This window comes from Anabrus simplex, chromosome X (genome assembly GCF_040414725.1).
Source record: "Anabrus simplex isolate iqAnaSimp1 chromosome X, ASM4041472v1, whole genome shotgun sequence".
NCBI lineage: Eukaryota > Metazoa > Arthropoda > Insecta > Orthoptera > Tettigoniidae > Anabrus > Anabrus simplex.
This window is the reverse complement of record NC_090279.1, coordinates 197,384,810-197,405,780: the sequence shown is the minus strand read 5'-3', so window position 1 is coordinate 197,405,780 and position 20,971 is coordinate 197,384,810. Positions and strand designations below refer to the sequence as shown.

General features: G+C 38.9%; 1 protein-coding gene across 1 annotated transcript in view; it reads left to right on the top strand.

Moving 5' to 3' along the window:
* The first annotated feature begins 8,495 nt into the window (after positions 1 to 8,495).
* The window catches only part of Es2 (ess-2 splicing factor homolog), a 31,786-nt gene continuing 19,310 nt past the window's right edge, over positions 8,496 to 20,971 (top strand). The window contains exons 1-3 of the mRNA XM_067158552.2: positions 8,496 to 8,749; positions 8,842 to 8,998; positions 15,052 to 15,320. Coding sequence (XP_067014653.2) covers positions 8,591 to 8,749; positions 8,842 to 8,998; positions 15,052 to 15,320 — 585 coding nt within the window. The 5' untranslated portion in view covers positions 8,496 to 8,590. The remainder of the gene's footprint in view (positions 8,750 to 8,841; positions 8,999 to 15,051; positions 15,321 to 20,971) is intronic.

Here is a 20,971-nt window from a genome sequence, read left to right as displayed (position 1 = left end):
AGGCACATCGTTCTTAAACATCCTACCTGGCTCGCTGGAAGGATTTTGTGATGATGATGAAACAGAGAATGGAAGATACCAAGGAGAACAGCAAAACTACGTAATATTATAAGAGGAATGGGGGAAAGAAATTAAAAGAGGATGGAAACAGAGAAGATTCATGTAGCTGGTAGTAAAAATATGTATGTGGATATCCTAGACAGGGAATGGCAAAATTTTTCTGACTAGTGTGTCAATAAAGATTTTGTTTTGATGATGATGATGCTTGTTGTTAAAAGGGACCTAACATCAAGGTCATTGGCCCAAGATTTTGTTTTTGTCTACTTTGTACTGTCTAATGTGGCACCGGTTAATTTCCTTTAAAATGATCATGAATAGCCCCCCCCCCCCCCCGTCATTTGACATTCAGTAGCGGCGATTGGGGGTCAGGGCAAGGGGGTCAATTGCTCCCACCATTATTTGGTGATTTCTTTTCCATTTTAGCTACCTGAATTTTATTTTAAAGTTTTGGCAGACTGAAGAACCTAAGAATTATTTACAACATCACCTGAAACTAAAATATAATAAAAGCAATTTTTACAATCTATTATTTTTTCAGCTAATTCCTTCCTTCAGTTTCTTTACTTATTAAGAAACATAATGATGTTCGTTGCGGCTAACAGATTCATACAGCGCCACAGCAAGTAGTGGAGACTCACGTAGCAGCGTGTAGTGTGTGCTGTGAGAAAGGGTAGCAGCTGTATATTTTTTGTCAGGGTCATGGAAAATGAGGTGTGATTCACCCGCTTTCCACGTGCGTTGTCAGTCTCACTCAAATGTAACATAAAAACTTTCCAGTCTATCATATACACTATTATACACCAGTATTTTTTGCAGGTATGTTTATAGTGTTATAATTTATATAGAAATTGTTGTATGTTTGACAGACTGGAAAGTATTTATGTTACATTTAACTAAGTCGACACTGGTATGATGATAAACGGGGTTAAAAGTCAGGTTGTGAGTTTCAGAAATAGGTAAAGTCCTCTCAGTTTTAATTACTGCATTGATGGGGTGAAAGTTCCTTTTGGGGATCACTGTAAGTACCTAGGTGTTATTATAAGGAAAGATCTTCATTGGGGTTATCACATAAATATGATTGTTAAAAAAAAGGGTACAGATCTCTGCACATGGTTATGAGGGTGTTTAGGGGTTGTAGTAAGGATGTAATGGAGAGACATATACCTAACAGCTTGGCTGTGAACAAGAAAATTCACAGTTCTGTACTCTTTCAATTAGATTAATTACGATAACATTTTTGAATTCTTTTAAACACTGGTGAATGTCTAAATCTCAATAGTGTCGTTCAGACTTGAAATGCTGAATGAAGGCAATTATGTTGTAAAACATTTTAAAGATCTGGCTAAAACTTTCATGCATTTACTGAACTTGTAAAATTATTAAAAAGTCACAAATTTGGCATGGAAATTAATTAGAACAAGACAAAACTAATGATTGTCAACAAAAGTGCAGAGATTCAGCTGCCACAGCACCGTAACAATCTCCAAAGAGTATGTCAGTTTCCTTGTCTAGGTTCAATAATCGAGGACAAAAGTAGCTGCAAGAAAGAAATCAAACGTCGCATCATTCTAGGACGTACAGCTATGGCAAAATTAAAGAAGATCTGGCAAGATAGAGCAATATCTATGAATACAAAGAAAAGATTAGTCCATTCGCTTGTGTTCTTGATCTTCCTGTATGGATGCGAAACTTGGATCATAAAAGCTAAAGACAGGAGCCGAATCAACGCCTTTGAAATGTGGTGCTGGAGAAGGATGTTGCGAATACCATGGACAGCCAGGCGAACAAATGATTCTGTCATCCGGGAAATTGGAATACAAGAAAGTTTATGCCAAGTTGTGTACCAGAGAATCCTGCAATTCTTTGGTCACATTATGAGAAGAGAGGATGACAACCTGGAAAAATTAATTGTCCAAGGAAACGTTTCTGGCACAAGGACACGAGGACGGGTCGCAAAAAGATGGGTTGATCAAGTAAGAGAGATCATGGACTTACCATGGAGAGTTACTGTCCGGAAAATGCAAGTACGTACAGAATGTTATCAGCTTATAAAAGAAACAACAAAGTCCTTGGGTCACGATACTCAGTCATGAGTGGAACGACTGGAGAGAGAGAGAGAATTATTAAAAGTCTTATGGACCTTCATCTTCACATTACGTACTACTTATTTAATTATTGTAGCTATGATCTTCACAAGAATTTGTAGTTTGTTTCCAATAAATTAATTATTGACGTTATCAACTATGTTGTACTGATGATGTTTACTATTTAAAGACTTGAAAGTAATCAGTTGACAATGTAGAGTTTGAGGCTAGTAGTTTTCACAAGAGTGTCGGTCGAAAGGGACAATCAAATCTTAACCTTAGATGTTGAATTAATTGCTGCTATTTATGGCAATATGAGTTGATAAGTCCCTTTGACTACAGCTAGGTTGTCTGGTGGTGTCGGGACTTACGGAACACTCTGTATAATATTTATATTTAACCTGTGTATTTGACATATTGAAGAGCTTTTCAGTTACATTTTTATTGAGTCAGCACTGTAGAGTATGGCTGGCTTCCTTCTTAACAAAATTCATTCACTGAATTCTTTCTTTTATTTCAGTGCTTCTTCTGTTGTCACTAGAGATTACAGTTGTTTAAACATCTTATTACAGTATCAGCAGGAGCACAACAAATGTATATTATTGGATGTCATTCATTGAATCAATCGATGCTGTTGATAACAATCTTCCTACTGGTCCTCTCGCTACAGAAAAACTCACTAGGATCACCAGATAAGACCTACTGTGAAATCAGTAAAAATCACACAATGTGTATGTTCACAGCGGGCATCAAACCTCCATGTCAGACTGTGAATATGACAGAACAACTGAAGAAACACATTCTCCGTTTGCATAACGATGAAAGGAATAGAGTGACACACGGCAGGGTTATGATAGGAGATATATTCTTTGATGACAATGAGCAATTCTTGCCTCCCGCCTCCAGTATGATACTTCTTGAATGGGATGATGAGCTTGCTGCTATTGCACAACGTTGGCTCGAACAATGCCAAGAATCCTTTGTAATGTACGACAACAAAACATGCACACATTTAAGAACAAGAAAGAATAGAAATGGAAGACCTATACGACCGCAACAAAATATTGGCTGGACTCCATACACTGATAATCACTACAGAAACGTAGAATTGATTTTCAGTGACTGGTTAACAGGAAAAGTTGAATTTCAATATGAATATGTTGAAGAATATCCTGTTGATTATGTTGATCATAGAGAATATGCCATAACAATCTGGGCTAACAATCATTTGGTGGGCTGTGCTGTGGCTAAATATGCACCAGCCAATGTATCTGCAAGTGAACATCAATTTCGTTTGGTATGTAATTATGCTAATTTTATTGGACTTCGATCAGGAACACCAGGCGGAAGGGTCTACAGGATAGGAACACCTCGCTCGACTTGTAACAGTATGTATTCCCAAACTACTCCAGAATTCGATGGCCTGTGTGTCTGGGGAGAAGCAAGTATTGGGACAATGACAATGTGTTGGACTCTTGCAGTGTTTCTTTCTGTATTTATATCCTTGTTAATTTTATAGCCATACTTCCTTTTAAATAAATGGCTTTTCCATTCCCAGATGAAAGAATAATTCATTGTGGTGTTTTGTTGTTTATTTGAGTTCAAGTTTACCCTGAAAAATAATTCACACTCGCAGACCCCTACACAGAAATGCATGGAATCAAGGATATGTCTTTGGACTCAGACAATGAGAGTGGTGGTGGTGATTATTGTTTTAAGAGGAAGTACAACTGGACAACCGTCCTCTTCTTCTACCGCTTTTCCCACACCTTGTGGGGTCGCACATGTGCATTTGGTCCTTTATTTCTGCCGGATGCTCTTTCTGACGCCAACCCTGGATGGAAGGATGTAATCACTATTGTGTGTTTCTCTGGTGGTTGGTAGTATTACCGAGTTTTTGTGGTAGTTATGCGTGAAAGAAGGTGCGGGGTGGTGAACAGGTCTCAAGCTACTAAAGTAAAATTAATTTAAAATTTAACAAGGTTATATTTTCTTTTCAAAACAAAGAAAAAACAAGCATGGCAGGTACAAAGTAGCAAGTCCAAAGGGTAGTTACAATATTTACAGAATTTGGGCTTAGCACCCTGACTTCACAATGCTAGGGCAATCAGCTCAGTTTTACCCCAAACACAAGTTTCAACAGAGGGGCAGAAAACCCCATTCATGCCTAGGAGCCCTTGCTCCAAATTACACTGAAAAGCCTCCACGAGGCATACAACACTCAATTTTCAAAAAGCCACTCGCTCTCAAATTTAAGCCTCTCCCAGGCCACACCAAACTCCACCTTCAAGCTGTCCTCAACGGACATAAACACAGGGGTAAAATACCCAATCTACTGAGGTCTATTAAATGAAAAGAAGGTTAATTAAATGACCTCTAAAATAACAATTTGCGAGGAGGCGAACTTGCACTCCTAATACACTTTGATTAAGACCTACTTGGCACTAGGCCGTTAATACAAGGGCTAATCCCATACTAAAGAGGTGACTTAAGAAGAGAACAATTTGTTTTACGTTAACGAAGAATAGGTTGAGAAAAATAAGTTCACCTCAAAACAATATGAGTGGGAGCTCGAGAGGGTTAGCACTCTCTATCCCAGTATGTAGCTTTAAAAGAGATATATGAAAAGAGTAGTTACATTAGGAAAAGGTTACATGGTGGAACGCTTCGAACCCGCCCCGAGAGTTAAACTGCTGAGCTAGCAAAGAAAGAAGTTATTAATTGGCCATTACCTTGTTGTTGACCGCTGCCGAGGAAAGAGGCGCTTCCCGCCTCCTGCTATGTACTTAATACACTGAAAGATGGAACAGAAGTGGCCCGGAGACCCTAAAATCAGCAGTTTATATACTCTCGCGGAAGGTTCTAGGCGTTAGGGGAATGAGAACACCCTCCCACGAGGATTTTATTGGTTCATCAATAAACCCCCTACACAATACTAAGAAGAAACACATAATTGGTGGAAAATTAATTTAAGAAATTCGGGATAGGCTAGATTTAAAACAAGGGGAAAGAAGGGGTAAATATTGCCAACTTAACCAAAGACTGAAAGAAATTTAGCAAAGAACAAACATTTGAAATAAAAATTTCTCCAACAAAATAGTTCTTTGACTCCGCACTAGGTTGCACTATTGTTGATCTTCAGTAGTGTCCTCTAGAAGAGAAAGTTCACACTTCTTACTTCAAGCGAAACAAAAACACATCAAAAATGACACAGTTCAAAAACTCAAAGTTTTCCACGTGGTGACATCTTCAGAGAAAGTAGAGAATTAATAGCGTAGATAAAGTTCAGACTTCCTCCAACAGAGGAGTTTCAACTGGCGCAAATTTTAAATTGGCGGCGTGGAGGTGTACCGCCCGGTACAGGTAGTATGGTGTGTTGTGTGAATATCAAGAGGAGAGTGTTGGGACAAACACAAACAACCAGTCCCCGAGCCAGAATAATTAATCACGCGCGATTAAATTCCCCGACCCTGCCGGGAATCGCACCCGGAGCCCTTTGAACCGAAGATTCAATCCTGACCATTCAGCCAGGAGTGGGCAACCATTCTCTATTAAAACCCTTTCGCTCCCAGCGTCCGTAGCAACGTCCGTAGATACGAACGTTTTGCAAATAATTTTCTGAAAATATAATACGCTCTCACATATACGCATAACATACATCAAATTAATCGGAAAGAAATGTTCTACTCATATCAACCACTTAAACAAACGTTAGTATAGTAACTTATACAGTGCCGGAAGAAGCGAGAGAAATCTAGAAAGAGTTTTTTGAAAAATTGCCTCTTCAACTACAGCTAGCACCAAATCTGGAAACAAAAGAAAAAATCTACTTTTACATGCTCAAAGTGCAATGCACCCTTTATGCTACCCTCTGCACAAATGTTAAAAATTATGTTTGTACATTATATAGGTACGGTACTATAAATATATGAACTGTAAATAGTAAAGTGTAATTAAAAAAAAAAAAGTAATACATTATTTTCCTATTATTTACTATTGTTATTTTGAACATATGAAATTTATGTGCCGAGAAATAAAAATTGCTGGTTTATGATTAATCTTAAATAATTATGTTATTTTTTCAAATAAACTTTTGAAATTTAGTGGTTTACTTCATTTTTAAATGTTCTTTTAAGTGACCTGTATGGTTGGAGGCCAGCTATTATTTTGTATTTGAAATTTTGAAGAAATGTGGAAAAAAAAAAAAAACCTTTCTGATTTGTCTAATGGAAACAAGATAAATTATAACATTTTATTATACTTAGTACCGGTTTCGATGCTGGTGTGCATCATCATCAGCCAAAAATAAGAAAAATATACATTGACAAGGTTACAAAAAACAATGCATAAAGTATACACAAATTTTACAAAACTGGCAAGACCTAATTAAAAACAAGATCCATAAACATTAACTTATGACCTAAACCTAAAAATAGCACCAACTGTCTTAAAACTTTGAATATACGTCCTTGTGACAAAAGTCCTCTGAATCTAAAAACATTAAACCATGTGCAAGCAGATTAAATTGAGCCGAGGACAAAAAAAACCAATGCTTCACTATCATAAAAGTCCAAAAGCATATTTTCTTATTTTGTAAGAACATATGTATAAAAGGTTTTCTTGATGAACATCCACTGAGTAGGCCTATTAGAGTAACAGGTGCAAGAATTAAGAAACCATTTTTCTGTTGGTTAAAATTGGCTGTCATTAAAATAACGTACCGATAACCAGTCAAAAGACGTAACAACTTCTAGTACCGTATACTAAAAAAGAACATGAGAGAACTTCAGATAGTATTTTGCGTAATAAAACATAGGTCTTCTCTAACTTAAAGAACGCGGCTGGATTCAGTCTGCTAAGTATTAAATAACAAGATATTTTTAAGTGAAAAATGGCGGACGCTGTGTTTCCAGGGTCCTGAACAATGTTCTCGGTTCAAATTGGGCCCTCAGGGAGCGTATATATTATGTGTGTTTTCAGACGTTGCACATGGTTTAATGATTTTAGATTCAGAGGACTTTTGTCAAGAGGAAGTAAATTCAAAATTTTAAGACAGTTGGTGCTGTTTTTAGGTTTAGGTCATAAGTTAATGTTTATGGACCTTGTTTTTAATTAGATCTTGCCAGTTTTGTAAAATTTGTGTATACTTTATGCATTGTTTTTTGTAACCTTGTCAATGTATATTTTTCTTATTTTTGGCTCATGATGATGCACACCAGCATCGAAACTGGTACCGTACTAAGTATAATAAAATGTTATAATTTATCTTATAACATTATATGGTATTGAATAGGTGGACCTCTCTTGTTTCCATTAGATTCTCAGTTAAATACGGAATTAACATGAAGTTTTTAAACTTTCTGATTTGGTCAGTAGATCTTTGAAAATTATAGCAAATACAGTCTCTATTTGATTATAGTACCGGTATCATTTTTGCATGACTATTTACTTTTTGCATTTAGTATCGTTTAGAGTATGTATTTACAAATAAAACATGAAAATATACAATTTGGACAATAAATAAGTGAAATATGCATATTTTAGTAAAATACTGCAATAAAGCAAAAAAAGGGCCTGGGATTTCTTGCACATACCCTGCCAAAATGTCTGGGAGCGAAAGGGTTAAAATAATCAGAGATGGGATGGGGAAGACACTTCGAAAAATGACGGTATCGGCCAAAGAATGACAAAGGCTACGAAGGGCGTGAAAATGAAATATTCCCTAGGATTCGCAAACCTAATACCGTTGGGGTTGGAAAAGGACAAGAATTGACCAGGAGAGGTCAGTTAGGATAACCCCCTGTGGATGGGGCGATAGAATAACACCCACGGTACCCCTGCTTATCGTAAGGGGAGACTAAAAGGGGCTGCAGGGGCTCTTAACATGAGAGTGAGTTGGCGACCAGGGGTCCTTAGCTGAGTCCTGGCATTGCTGCCACTATACTTGGGCTCATTATTTCTGGACTGTCACATCTCTAACCATCCTCTTTGTCTTTAACCGGCAGTATTCACTGTCTCTCTCCCGGCAGAAATCAACCATCCTGACATTTGTTGAAATATTACGGTACGTAACTAAGAAAACCTATTTTTAGGATGAATTTCTGAACTTTCTGACCTTGTATGCAGAACATACCATTTATTATCGAGTGTAAACACACGAAATACCCATTACTCAGTGCAACAAAGATTATAAAGTGACACGAGACACACACAGATTATTGCATCTGCATGCACGGCCAACTTGATGCGTCGCTTTAGCTAGGAGCGGTGCGAGGGATCCAGTCGGCCGTGGTCAAAGATACTCTTTGATGTGGTGCAGATGTGGTGCGCAGTACTCATTCTCTTTGGTGCGCAGGCAGTAATGTCGGTTGGATATAAACAGTAAACACCATACGTAATGGAGTGATGTGACATCAACATCAACTGTATACATAGGATTCGAAGAAATGCCTGAAGAAATATGCAGTGCTCCCCGACCAGGGGAAAGAGCACTTCAAATGATGAAGGTTGTGAAAGAGGTTGACATCTTTAAAACTCCTGTGTGTCCTGCAGTGAAAGCGAAGTCCAAGACTAAGAAAGTTCTTGATGAAGATGCTTATTTACAGGTGAGAGATACTTTCCTGAAGTTGAACCGTTGTTTATATTACTGAGGCGAGTGATATTCAGAATTCACTAATAATTATTTCATTAATTTCAGGAAATGGGCAAAATTATTCAGAGGGATTTTTTTCCTGACTTGGAGAAGCTGAAAGCTCAGAATGAATACCTAGAAGCAATCGAAAGAAATGATGCACAGAAACTGAGGGAATTGTATTTAAAATATAGTTCTGGAAAACGTCCTCCAACGGAACGATGTAAGAAATTAATAATTTCCTTCTGTTAACTGATAGTTCTTGATGTTTTCTTTTTGGTTATTATTATTATGGGGGGGTATAACTTTACATCCCCCGCAGCCCAACGTTTATAACATTATAAGGAAGTTAATAAAATACAAATCTTACTTGGAATTCCTTTTAGAGGAGAGATGTGTTCATTGCGATGTTTAGGAACCCACTATCCCTCCCCCAGAAGTACATTTACTTTTTTAACCTAATAAAGAGCAGCAGCCGCCATGGTCCATGGCTAAAGTAGCTTCTTGCATTCTCATTGGTCAACGTGAACGGAATGTGACGTCATTGCCATCAATACTGATATATACATTGCATTACCAACCCCGGCTGAATAAAATCACAAACAAAAAACACCATGTAAAATAACAATGCGGCTTGTAACCGTCCAGACCATTGGTCTTGTCCAGATCCTATCCTAACCGTCAGCAGGGCAAGAACCAGTCCAGACCAATTGTGTTTCCACACGAAACTAGGGGCCTAGGGCCTAACCGTCCAGACCAATGGTCTTGTCCACGGCAAGAATCCTAACCGTCCATACCAATTGTCTTTTCCATGGCAAGAATCCTAACCGTCCAGACGAATCGGGTTTCCTCACAAAACTAGGGGCCTAGGGCCGCTTCGTGGCTTCTAACCATCCAGACCAATGGTCTTGTCCACGGCAAGAATCCTAACCATCCAGACCAATCGTCTTGTCCACGGCAAGAATCCTAACCGTCCAGACCAATCATGTTTCCTCACGGAACTAGGGGCCTAGGGCTGTTTCGCGGCTTCTAACCGTCCAGACCAACGGTCTTGTCCAGATCCTATCCTAACCGTCCGCACGGCAAGAACCAGACCAGACCAATCGTGTAATAATAATGGTGGTGGTGGTGATTATTGTTTTAAGAGGAAGTACAACTAGGCAACCATCCTCTATATAACACTAATCAGAAGGAAAAATGGAAGGGATCCGACACTTCGAAAAATGAAGATATCAGCCAAAGGAAGACAAGGGCCACGAAGGGCGTGAAAATGAAAGACTCCCTAGCCCTCGCAAACCTAATAGCGTCGGGGTCAGAAAAGAACAAGAGTTGACCAAGAGAGGTCGGATAGGATAGATGAAAGTGAGGAGCCTGGCACAAGTAAGTGGAAGCAATGACAGGACTCAGCTGAGGGCCCCGTGGTCGCCAAACCACGCTCCAAAGTTCAGAGCCCCTGGGGCCCCTTTTAGTCGCCTCTTACGACAGGCAGGGGATACCGTGGGTGTTATTCTACCGCCCCCACCCACAGGGGGATGTAATAATAATCACCACCACCAGCTATTGAAGCACCTCGCTCATTAGTTTCTCAGTACAGAGGTTGGCAGCTCTGAGCACCGTTTCCCAACATCCTTCCCGAGAAGGCCGCGAGCGTGTAAACAAACGGCGGTCGTTCCGCGCGCAGCTGAATGTAGCGAGTACTGGGCTGCAAGAAGTAAAGTAATGATAATGTGGTAAGTGGAAATTATAATCCTTACTTGGAGAGCGTCTCAGAGGAGAGATGTGTTCATTGCGATGTCCAGGAACCCACTATCCTGCCCCAAGAAGCACATTTACTTCTATAACCTCATGAAGAGTATTACATGCCAGTTTCATTTCTGAAGTAGCTACTTGCATTCCTATTGGCCAGTGTAAAGTAACACGTGATGTCGTTCCCGTGGATAATGTTAATCATAATCTGTTACCAACCCTAGCACAATAAAAGCGCAAGAAAATCTAACATTTGTGTTTGCACAGGAAACTAGAGGCCTGGGGCGCTTTGCGGCTTCTAACCTGGAGGCTCACGCCCCCAGACCCCCTTTGCTTGTCCCTATATCACTGGTCTTGTCCAGGTCCTATCCCAACATCCACACAGCAAGGACAACTCCTCACCAATCATGTAACAATAATCGCCACCACCAGCTATCGAAGCACCACTCACATAGTTCCTATGTACAGTGGTTGGCAGCTCTGAGCACCGCTTAACAACATCCTTCCCGGGAAGGCCGCGAGCGTGTAACAAAGGACAGTCGTTACGCATGTGTGAAGGTCTTGTCGACTGGGCTGAAGTAATGATGTAATATTTGTTAATAGAGTTACCATAAGCCCTATTTTAAGCATGAGGAAAAGTGCCTGGGTGGATTGCTGCAGAAAGAGATTTCCTTGTTTTTTAAAAACAAAAAAATATATACATTTTGAAACAAGACCACTGATGTTTTCATGGTTTTGTCATTAGCGAGAGTAATTGGTGACTTTACTGTCTGTTACCACATTCTACCATTTAAATGGATGAAACTATCAAGTTCTGAGTTGGAGACCGAGCGAGTTGGCTGTAGTAAGGGTTCTGCTGTCAGTTTTTATCTGGTCGGTAGGTCCGTAGCCTATCTTCGGTAAACTTAGTCTTGAAGGTGATTTTTCTGTGGTTTATTTTCAGATCAGAGATTCAGCAGACACCATCACATATCTTCACAGTGAAACAGATGTAAACGTTAATAACAAACTGTGTTTTGATTAGTTTTGAAATTTAATAAAGTTTTTAAAAATTCTGAAAGTAAGCAAGATGAATTGGCGAGTCAGGTTTGGTGTAAATATTTCTATTAGTTACCAAGTGCTTAATGTTGTAGAATATAGGCCCTACGCACGCGCGCAGTTTCAAATAGAACAACTGGTTACGGTAAAAAAGCCGACCATTGCCAGTTCACTTGTCCTTGAAATGCTATTAGATATATTAATTAGCATACAAGGAACGAGTAGAGGTGTGAAAATTCTGTGTTTTTGTACAATTGCCTAGCATATAGAATACTGAACAGTAGGCCTACACTGTATATGATTAAGAGAGCACATGAAGACCATGTTCATGTGGTGGCTGCGCGGTTTGGGTCAAGTAGCTGAGCACTTTCCTATCCAAGAGTCTCCATAAGACCTATCTGTGTCTGTATGTCCAACCCTCGTCCTGTTTCGCTGCGAGGTTGGGTACGAAGCGATATTAATTTCCGTTGTAAGTTTTTATGACCGGTCTATATCTTTGCAAGAGACTATCCTCATTTTTCCGTATTGAAAGTCTGTTAAAGGAGAACAATAAAACTTTGATTACCACCTATTCAATACATTAAAAGCAATTATAAAAATAGAATCTCATCCTTATTTTATTGCTTAATTGTTAAAACATAGGACATGTTTCGTTCATATTTTGAACATCTTCAGCTATAAATATTCTTACAAGGTTAAACCAGTAACATTATTCTAGAACTTACACTTATGGTTTGCTGTTAACAAACTTATCCATAATAAACTTTAAAAAACCTCTTAAATATAAAGCGTTTATATATTACGTCGTCTTATTAAAAACAGTATGACTAATTGTTGAGTTTGAAACTTTAAAACCTTATTCTAATATTGAAAATACAATGCCATTAGTTAGTCTCTGTATAAATACATTTACAATCTGTTAAAATTGCTGAATGTCTTAAAATTATTTGTTGAAATACACATTAAAACATTTTGTTACAATTGGCGTAAGCTTTTCCACATTGTACCATATGTAAATGAAATCTTAATACACTCTCAAAACAGCTGAGTTTAGGCGTGACTATTATTCATTTCGTCCATAAAATGACAAAACTAATGCACACTGTTGATTATAAGTTATGATTTTGTAGTACTTTAAATATTTAACGTCCAATTTTTCAAATTCACGAATTGGTTGTAGACTTTACCAGTGTAGGGCAATCCTACAGACGTATACAAGGACTCAGTCAAATGGTGACAGTCAAGTGGTAACTTCATCAAATTTTACGTTATCTGTTGACATCTCTGTAACAGGAAAATATTTTTGTAAGAATGTTTTATAAGAATTCTTACGTAAAATTTGATGAAGTTACCACTTGCTTATCACCAAAAGTTGACTGTCACCATTTGACTGAGCCCTTGTGTACGTCTGTGGGATTGCCCTACACTGGTAAAGTCTACAACCAATTCGTGAATTCGAAAAATTGGACGGTAAATATTTAAAGTACGAAAAATTCATAACCTATAATCAACAGTGTGCATCAGTTTTATCGTTTTACGGACGAAATGAATAATAGTCACACCTAAACTCAGCTGTTTTGAGAGTGTATTAAGATTTCATTTCCATATGGTACAATGTGTTTAAAAGCTCACGCCAATTGTAACAAAATGTTTTAATGTGTGTTTCAACAAATAATTTTAAGACGTTCAGCAATTTTAACAGATTGTAAATGTATTTATACAGAGACTAACTAATGGCATTGTTTTTTCAATATCTGAATAAGGTTTTAAAGTTTCAAACTCAACAAGTAGTCATATTGTTTTTAATAAGACAACATAATATATAAAAGCTTTATATTTAAGAGGTTTATTAAAGTTTATTATGGATAAGTTTGTTAACGGCAAACCATAAGTGTAAGTTCTAGAATAATGTTTCCGGTTTAACCTTGTAAGAATATTTATAGCTGAAGATGTTCAAAATATGAACAAAACATGTCCTATGTTTTAACAATTAAGCAATAAAATAAGGATGAGATCCTAATTTTATAATTGCTTTTAATGGATTGAATATGTGGTAATCAAAGTTTTATTGGTCTGTATCTATAAAAATAATTTTAAAAAACAAACAATCCCTAACCTTCTCACTACAGACCGCCCAAACTTCTTGATTTAACCTGTCAGTCTCGTAGTGAACCAGGCCAGCCTTCTGTGTTCGCGTAGGTTGTTCCACTTATCACCTTGCCACAACTTGGTTAAACACCATGGAAGTCTCTATCAGCCTGCCGAGGAGGTACTGTGAGTGTTGAGATATTGGCCTGGTTTGATGTATTTCTCCACACCACCTTGTCCTAAGCCAATCTATTCAGGGATACATAACTATTAAATCTAACACCCATCCTAATCTGTTTGTTATACTGCTCCCTTGGTCTCCCTCAGCCATTTTTATCCCATACACGACGTAAAGAAAATTGTAAAAGATAAAATAAAAAATCCCATACACCTCCCTCTAGAAGTAAATGAACAAGTCCTACAGATTTCACAGCATGACCACATTGTTCTCACACTTACTTAGTTCAATACCTGTTCATTAGTGATTCGATCGAACAATCTCACCTTAAGTATTCTCCTATACCTATACTTTCAGGGATGATAGAGAACGGCAAATGGATCATTTTGAGATAAGGAACCACATTCCGGAAACGATTGAGTCAAAAGTGAAGCAAAATTCTACTCCTTTAAGTCTGTTTACCTGCATAAATTTCACAAGCTGCTCCATTTATAACAAATGTTCGAAATGGCATCATTCTGCGTCAGTGCAAGCATGGCATCATCGCACAAAGTTCTGTTGTACCCCTTCGAGTATCCCCGGTGTCGTTTGAACAGCGTCGCAGGCAGCAAGAATTCTTGTCAAGACTGAGGTCGGTGGCTTTTAAGGGTGTTTAAAGGTGACAACCCCATGTCGTTGGCTTCCGGCTTGTTGAAGAACTACTGCAGGATGAAATTCAGACACCCCAGCGTCTGTTAAGAATGGACGGACGTTAAACAGCTTGGATTATTAATAACTCTTGACTCGAACGTTTTCGGACTACGGTTCCGTAACTCAAATTGATCCATTTGCCATCCTCCATCATCCCTGAAAGTTTGTAACATCATCACAGTTACACCTGTATCTCAAATATCTCCCTCATCTCTTTCTCTGGATTAGATGGCAAGAAATAATTTGGATTTACAGAAACTCCTCATTTCATCACTTTGGAAGAAAGAGTTTTCCACTGGGTGGAAAAATGCTTACACTTTTCTTCTTCGTCCCAATTTCTGACCCTATAGCTCGATACCCTAGAGAATTTTTGGAATTTTTAGACTTTTCTAGGGATTGTTAATGTATCAGGTTTTAGGGTTGTGTGAAGTAGGCCTACCTCATTTACTCATGTCTGTTTTAATTTTATATCTTTGTTTATAGAAGGCTTTACGTTATTTGTGTAGATGTACTGAAGTTTGTCTTGTTTGTAATAGATGCCAGCCCTGCTACTTTCGAAACACCAATGGATGTGCGACGTGAGGAGGAGGAACAACAGCCACAGACAAATGCTTCCCTCCCTGAAGTAGCCGATAAAGAGCCTGGGTCCTCATCTTCGAAACTTGACAGTTCCGATGAAAACAAACCCAATAACTCGGAGGAACCACGGCAGAGCCTTGACGAATACCTCAGTTCTCACACAAGTGAAGACAACCAGAGCTTTCAGGAGATAATGCATGAAGCAGATTTAAAGCATCGACAAAAAGTAAGTTTAATTTGGATACAGCAAAAACTGGTTAGGACCTTTTTGTGGGGACTGAAAAAATTAACATCATAAAGAGGAAACGTGCTAAAAAAATGAAAAACAATATGCTGTTAAATTTAAAGTTAGGTTTGAACATAAAAATAATTATGATAATAACAAAGAAACGAGTGTTTACAATTATAATTAATGAAATGAAAAAACAAATAATACATTTTAAGAACACCAATATAGTAAAATATCAAGGAAAAATGGTATTAGAAATAATAATAATAATAATAATAATAATAATAATAATAATAATAATAATCGTACGGCCTCAGCTACCGTTTGCAGACATTTCGATTTGATGCCATCTGGCTGTCTGCTTGTCAATTTCGACGTTCCGTTTTACTCTAGGTCCGCTAGATGGCAGACAGAGTAAACCGGATCTCTCTTGGGCGTCTATGGCTGAGATTTAATTAATTTTGTCGGGTAAATACCAAATGTATCAACAGAGATCTTTTACATGCCGACATCGTACGACATGGAGTGTCGAATGGACTTTTTTCCACCCTTCAAAAATCCGACTACCTCTGCCGGGTTTGAACCCGCTATCTTGGGATCCGGAGGCCGACACTCTACCACGGACCCACAGAGGCAGAAATGTGAACTATCCACGATGCTTACAGTTGTGTGTAAAGTTATTGTAGGAATGTCCAACATCTGGGCATTATTTTCCCCAGAAACTTTTGTCAGTCGGGTGGAGAATACTACGTAAAAAAATGAATATGATAAAACTTCAGTTTATTCCCCTCAGGGCGTTAACAGTAATATCAGACTGGTAAACTAACTGCAAAGTTGAACTATTTTAGCGTTATCACAAAAAAGCCCTAACAGAGTATTTTGAACCTCTAATGTTCTACTGCTCGTTCATAATCGTGAAACACCAGGGCTTACCGTTCGGTTCCTGTGGAGTGCCATATGTCCTGTAGGATCAAGTGTTTGCATGGGATTCACCTCTAATCCAGACACCGCTCACGCATGGCACTATGTGATTGTCAAGCTAAACATGTAAACTCCGATATAATTGATGCAATTATGCTGATAAAAATGAAGTTTTAACATGTACTGTAAGTAAACAGATTTAAAGTATTTACATTTTAATTAGGAACACCCAATGACTCAAATATCCTATATTAATATTATGTAACTAGCACAGGTCTAGGTTATATTAGCCGGGTGGTCTGTAAAAACGGCAGGACGGTGCACCCATTAAAAATGCTCTAGGGAGAACACCATCTGGGTGATTTGCACATGTTTCATGTGTGCATCAGCATCCACTTCCTCAATATGTTAATTTTTTGTCATTTTCAAATTGTCTAGCTTTCTTCTTCTCCTTAACTGAATGTCCTGCAATCCACTAAGCGTAAGTACTGTAGGTCTAATTTATGTGCATTGTTCCACAATTCACTTACAAATGTAAAATTAAGCACCAACACGTCAGATGAGCTACTGTTGCGCGATTGAAACCACCTCAGCAAAGACTGCCTTGGGACTGATACTCCCTGTAGCTGTAGGCCGACACACTACCGCGCAACACAGTCCGGGGCTGTGAATAAGTTCTCTACCAAATCCTTACCCAGGTGAGCTTCGCTGGCGAGTCATGCGCGCAACGTGGCCAGGAATGCTAATTTAAATTCCTTATGGCGGGAGTTTATTCAGTGAAACCTTGTCAGTGCGTTCCTCACAAAACCGCTTTTTCCCTTATCACATCATAAATTTGAAGTCCCAATTTCCATTATATTACCGTATTTTCTCGCGTAATTAACACACTTTTTTGACAAAAAAATACAGGCAGAAACTTTGGATGCATAAATTATTCGAAGAATTCAAATATTTAAAATATTATTTACAGTTCATTTACATTTAAAATATGCATCAAATATAATATACATGCAATTGGTTCAACTCATTTGTGGTTAATTGTCATTTGGCGTAAAATTCTGGTGTGGGATTTTTTCTGAAAAGTCAAATAGGCTACATCAGGTAAATTGGACACGTGAGTTTGAAGTACCGATACTGGAAAATATTCTTCCTGCTACAAGCTGGCAAATACGACTTGAAGTGAAATAAACATGTACTAATAAAAGTACAATTCATATAAGTATGTAATAATGACATACCGCCAAAAAAAAAGAAAACTGTCCAACATGAGAAGGGCCGGGTATTGAAGGAGGGACTTGACTTTGACTTGACTTATTTCCTGTTGCTCCCTCTGGAGCATAGGGCCTTGGCAAAATTTCTCCACACAGTGCGGTTCCTGGCCATTCTCTTCACTTCGCTCCAGGTCTTGTCAGTCTCTGCAATTTCCTTTTCGATCATCCTCTTCCAGGTCTTCTTTGGCCGACCTCGCTTTCTGGTGCCTTGAGAGTTCCAGTCCAGCACTGCCCTCTCAACAGCTCCATCCGGCTTCCTTAATGTGTGGCCGATCCAGCGCCATTTCCTCTCCTTGATCTGGATGTCAATCGGCTGCTGATTGGTCATGGTCCAAAGATCTTCATTTGGGATTATGTCTGGCCACCTCATATTTGTTATGCGACGCAGACATCTATTTATGAACACGTGTAGCTGGTTATTGATCTGTTTTGTAACTTTCCATGTTTCACAGCCGTGTAGAAGAATCGACTTTACATTGCTGTTGAAGAGGCGAAGCTTAGTCTTCCTGGAGATGTTTCTATTCTTCCACACGGGATAGAGCTGGACAAACGCACCATTTGCCTTCCGGATACGGCTTCGAACATCTTCCTCTGCTCCCCCATCCATTGTAACTATACTTCCAAGGTAGAGGAAGGATTCAACTCGCTCAATTTCCTTTCCATTTACTGTCAAGCTGGTCATGATATCCGAATTTATCCTCATCTCTTTGGTCTTATTTGTGTTGATCATGAGACCTGCACATTCTGCTTCCTTCTGCAACCTACTCAGTTCATCTTCTATGTCCCGGTACCGCTGCGCCATAAGGCAAATGTCCTCTGCGAAGTCAAGATCTTCAAGCCTGTCTCTCATCCCCCATTGAACACCCCTCTTCCGTCCTCCTATTACCTTCTTCATCGCACTGTCTAAGACCAGCAGGAACAGAGTGGGAGAAAGAACACACTCCTGTCTCACTCCAGGCTTGACGTTTATCTTTTCTGTTAGTATCGAAGGAGGGACCCCTGCTATATTTCCCCAAATCGTTCATATTCAATCTTGTACGAGTGACGTGTCCATCCACCGTTTTTCTTGGATACGAACGTGGATCCCTTGTGGAAATGTTACGTTAGGCATTGTTTTTCGTTTTAGAACAACATAAGGTGCAAGCATTCTGCCATCACCTGTTACAGCAAGCATTGCAGTACATTGTTCTTTTTCGCTTCCAGTAGTGCGTACGATAACACTCGATGGCCCTTTCTTATCGATTGTGGCTTACGGAAACTGATTGGCGTCTGACCTATGGTTCCTCTTTGGTAGAGCAAATATTTCTTCATTTTATGCTTCTCAATCACGAAGCGATGAAAATAAGTTACTTTTTGGTTGAAATCATTTGGCATTTTGTGGCCTAACATTGTTCTTCGTCGGAAGAGAAAGTCCAAACCTTCAAATCCGAGACACTGATTCCATGTGCAGCAGCTATTTATTGTACTTTAAAATACAGCATTTTGTGAGAAACGGCATATCCAATGTTGCGTAACAAAATCATATTTAAGCAGATCCTCCCCTACTTTCGCAAACTTGCCACGAGAAAATGCTTTGCAAGACTTCTTGGTCGCTTGAAGTGCACTTCTCTGCTACTGCGGTTGCGCATGTAGCATTTGGCCACTGAATACTTGCGGCCCACTGCCCTATTCCCGTATGTTTCGGTGTAACTGATCACCGCGAGTTTATATGATGCAGTATTACTCGAATACTTGCTCAGTGTGGACTAACAAACAATTTTGAGATCGTAGAAAATGCATGGCCCATACCCAAAACACTTGTAAAGTACGTATGTACCAGACTGGAATAGAGCGTCACTAGTCACTTCTGTGCTGATTCTCTCACTGTACTAGTGCAGTGGTGTTTCCTACTGGCTGTTGCCTGGTATTTGGAATGCCCGGTTTCGCAATTGAAAGTCTGCTACCTGAGTAGTTGACATCTAAAAATTTTGAAATGCATCCGGAGCTGCGTGATGGATGTTCGAAGAAGTGGGGGTGTCAAATACGTGAACATTTCTTTTTCTCCACTTTAGATCCAAAAATATTTGGATGTGTAAATTATGCAAGGGCGTTAATTACGTGAGAAAATACAGTAAATCTATAAATACCTCCCTTATCGCGTCACAAATTTTCTCTCTTAATGCCTAGTATAATCACATTTTTCCTAGCCCTGAAAATGTTTTTTCATTCCTTGTGAAATGAATGTGATTTCCAATACAGATAAGAGCCCTTGTTACTGGTGGCAGGTCAAGGAAACTTGAGTGATAACATGATTGCTTGGAGTTCCTGAACTTTAGAGGGTAAATTGTAGCTTTGGGGAGCGAGCTGTTAGCTTCAGGAATGGTTTTTTTTTTTTTTTTGCTATTTGTTTTACGTCGCACCGACACAGATAGGTCTTATGGTGACGATGGGATAGGAAAGGCCGAGGAATGGGAAGGAAGCGGCCGTGGCCTTAATTAAGGTACAGCCCCAGCATTTGCCTGGTATGAAAATGGGAAACCACGGAAAACAGTCTTCAGGGCTGCCGACAGTGGGGTTCGAACCCACTATCTCCCGAATACTGGATACTGGCCGCACTTAAGCGACTGCAGCTATCGAACTCGGTTTCAGGAATGTTCAGTTCTGGATGTTGTTAATCAGCAAGATTGCTGAATAACCCAGTGGGTCTGTTTTTTGCATTCCATTCGGAAGTTTGAAATGTATTCTGTGTTGAGTAGTACAGGGAAGGGTAGCCTACCTTCAGATTAAGAACATAGTTATGACCTTCAGATTAAGAACATAGTTATGTGAAGTTGGTTAGTAGGGTGCATATTTGTGTAGTGATAGCCTAGTTATGGACACAGAAAACTTCGTAAAATTGCTTATTATTCAAGGAGAAATTAAAATTCTCGAGGAAATGTACTGTCATCTGTATCTTTAAGCACGTAGAGATGTGGATGTTGAAACTCTCACTTTCGAGTCTGTAGAAGTTTTGCCACATTTAGAATGGCGCACATGGCCTAGTGTAACCTCAGAATAATTTATGCTGGAAATGTGTAACCAGAAACAGTGTTTAACAACCCACTGGTCCAAAATATATGACTTCAACTACTGGTAACGTTTGTTTTAGAAAGAGAGTGAACTGCAGTAATACGATGATACTTTTAGGAGCCCCTATGCAAATGTTTTCACATTTTGTTCTTTCATGTTTTTCACACCTTTTAATACTCTCCTCATCTTTATAAATGGTCATTATAGCTTTCCCTATACCCACACAAACATAACGTAAAATGCACTCATGTTGATACAAAAAACATCTCGTGTTTTCATATCCCTGTTGGATAGTTTTTATTTGGTATTCAGTAGTACATTTTCTTGCATAACACGTTCTCTTTGTCTGTCCACTGCAGAAACATCTTAACGAGGTTTTACTGTGTTTACTCGTGTGGCTAATTGCTT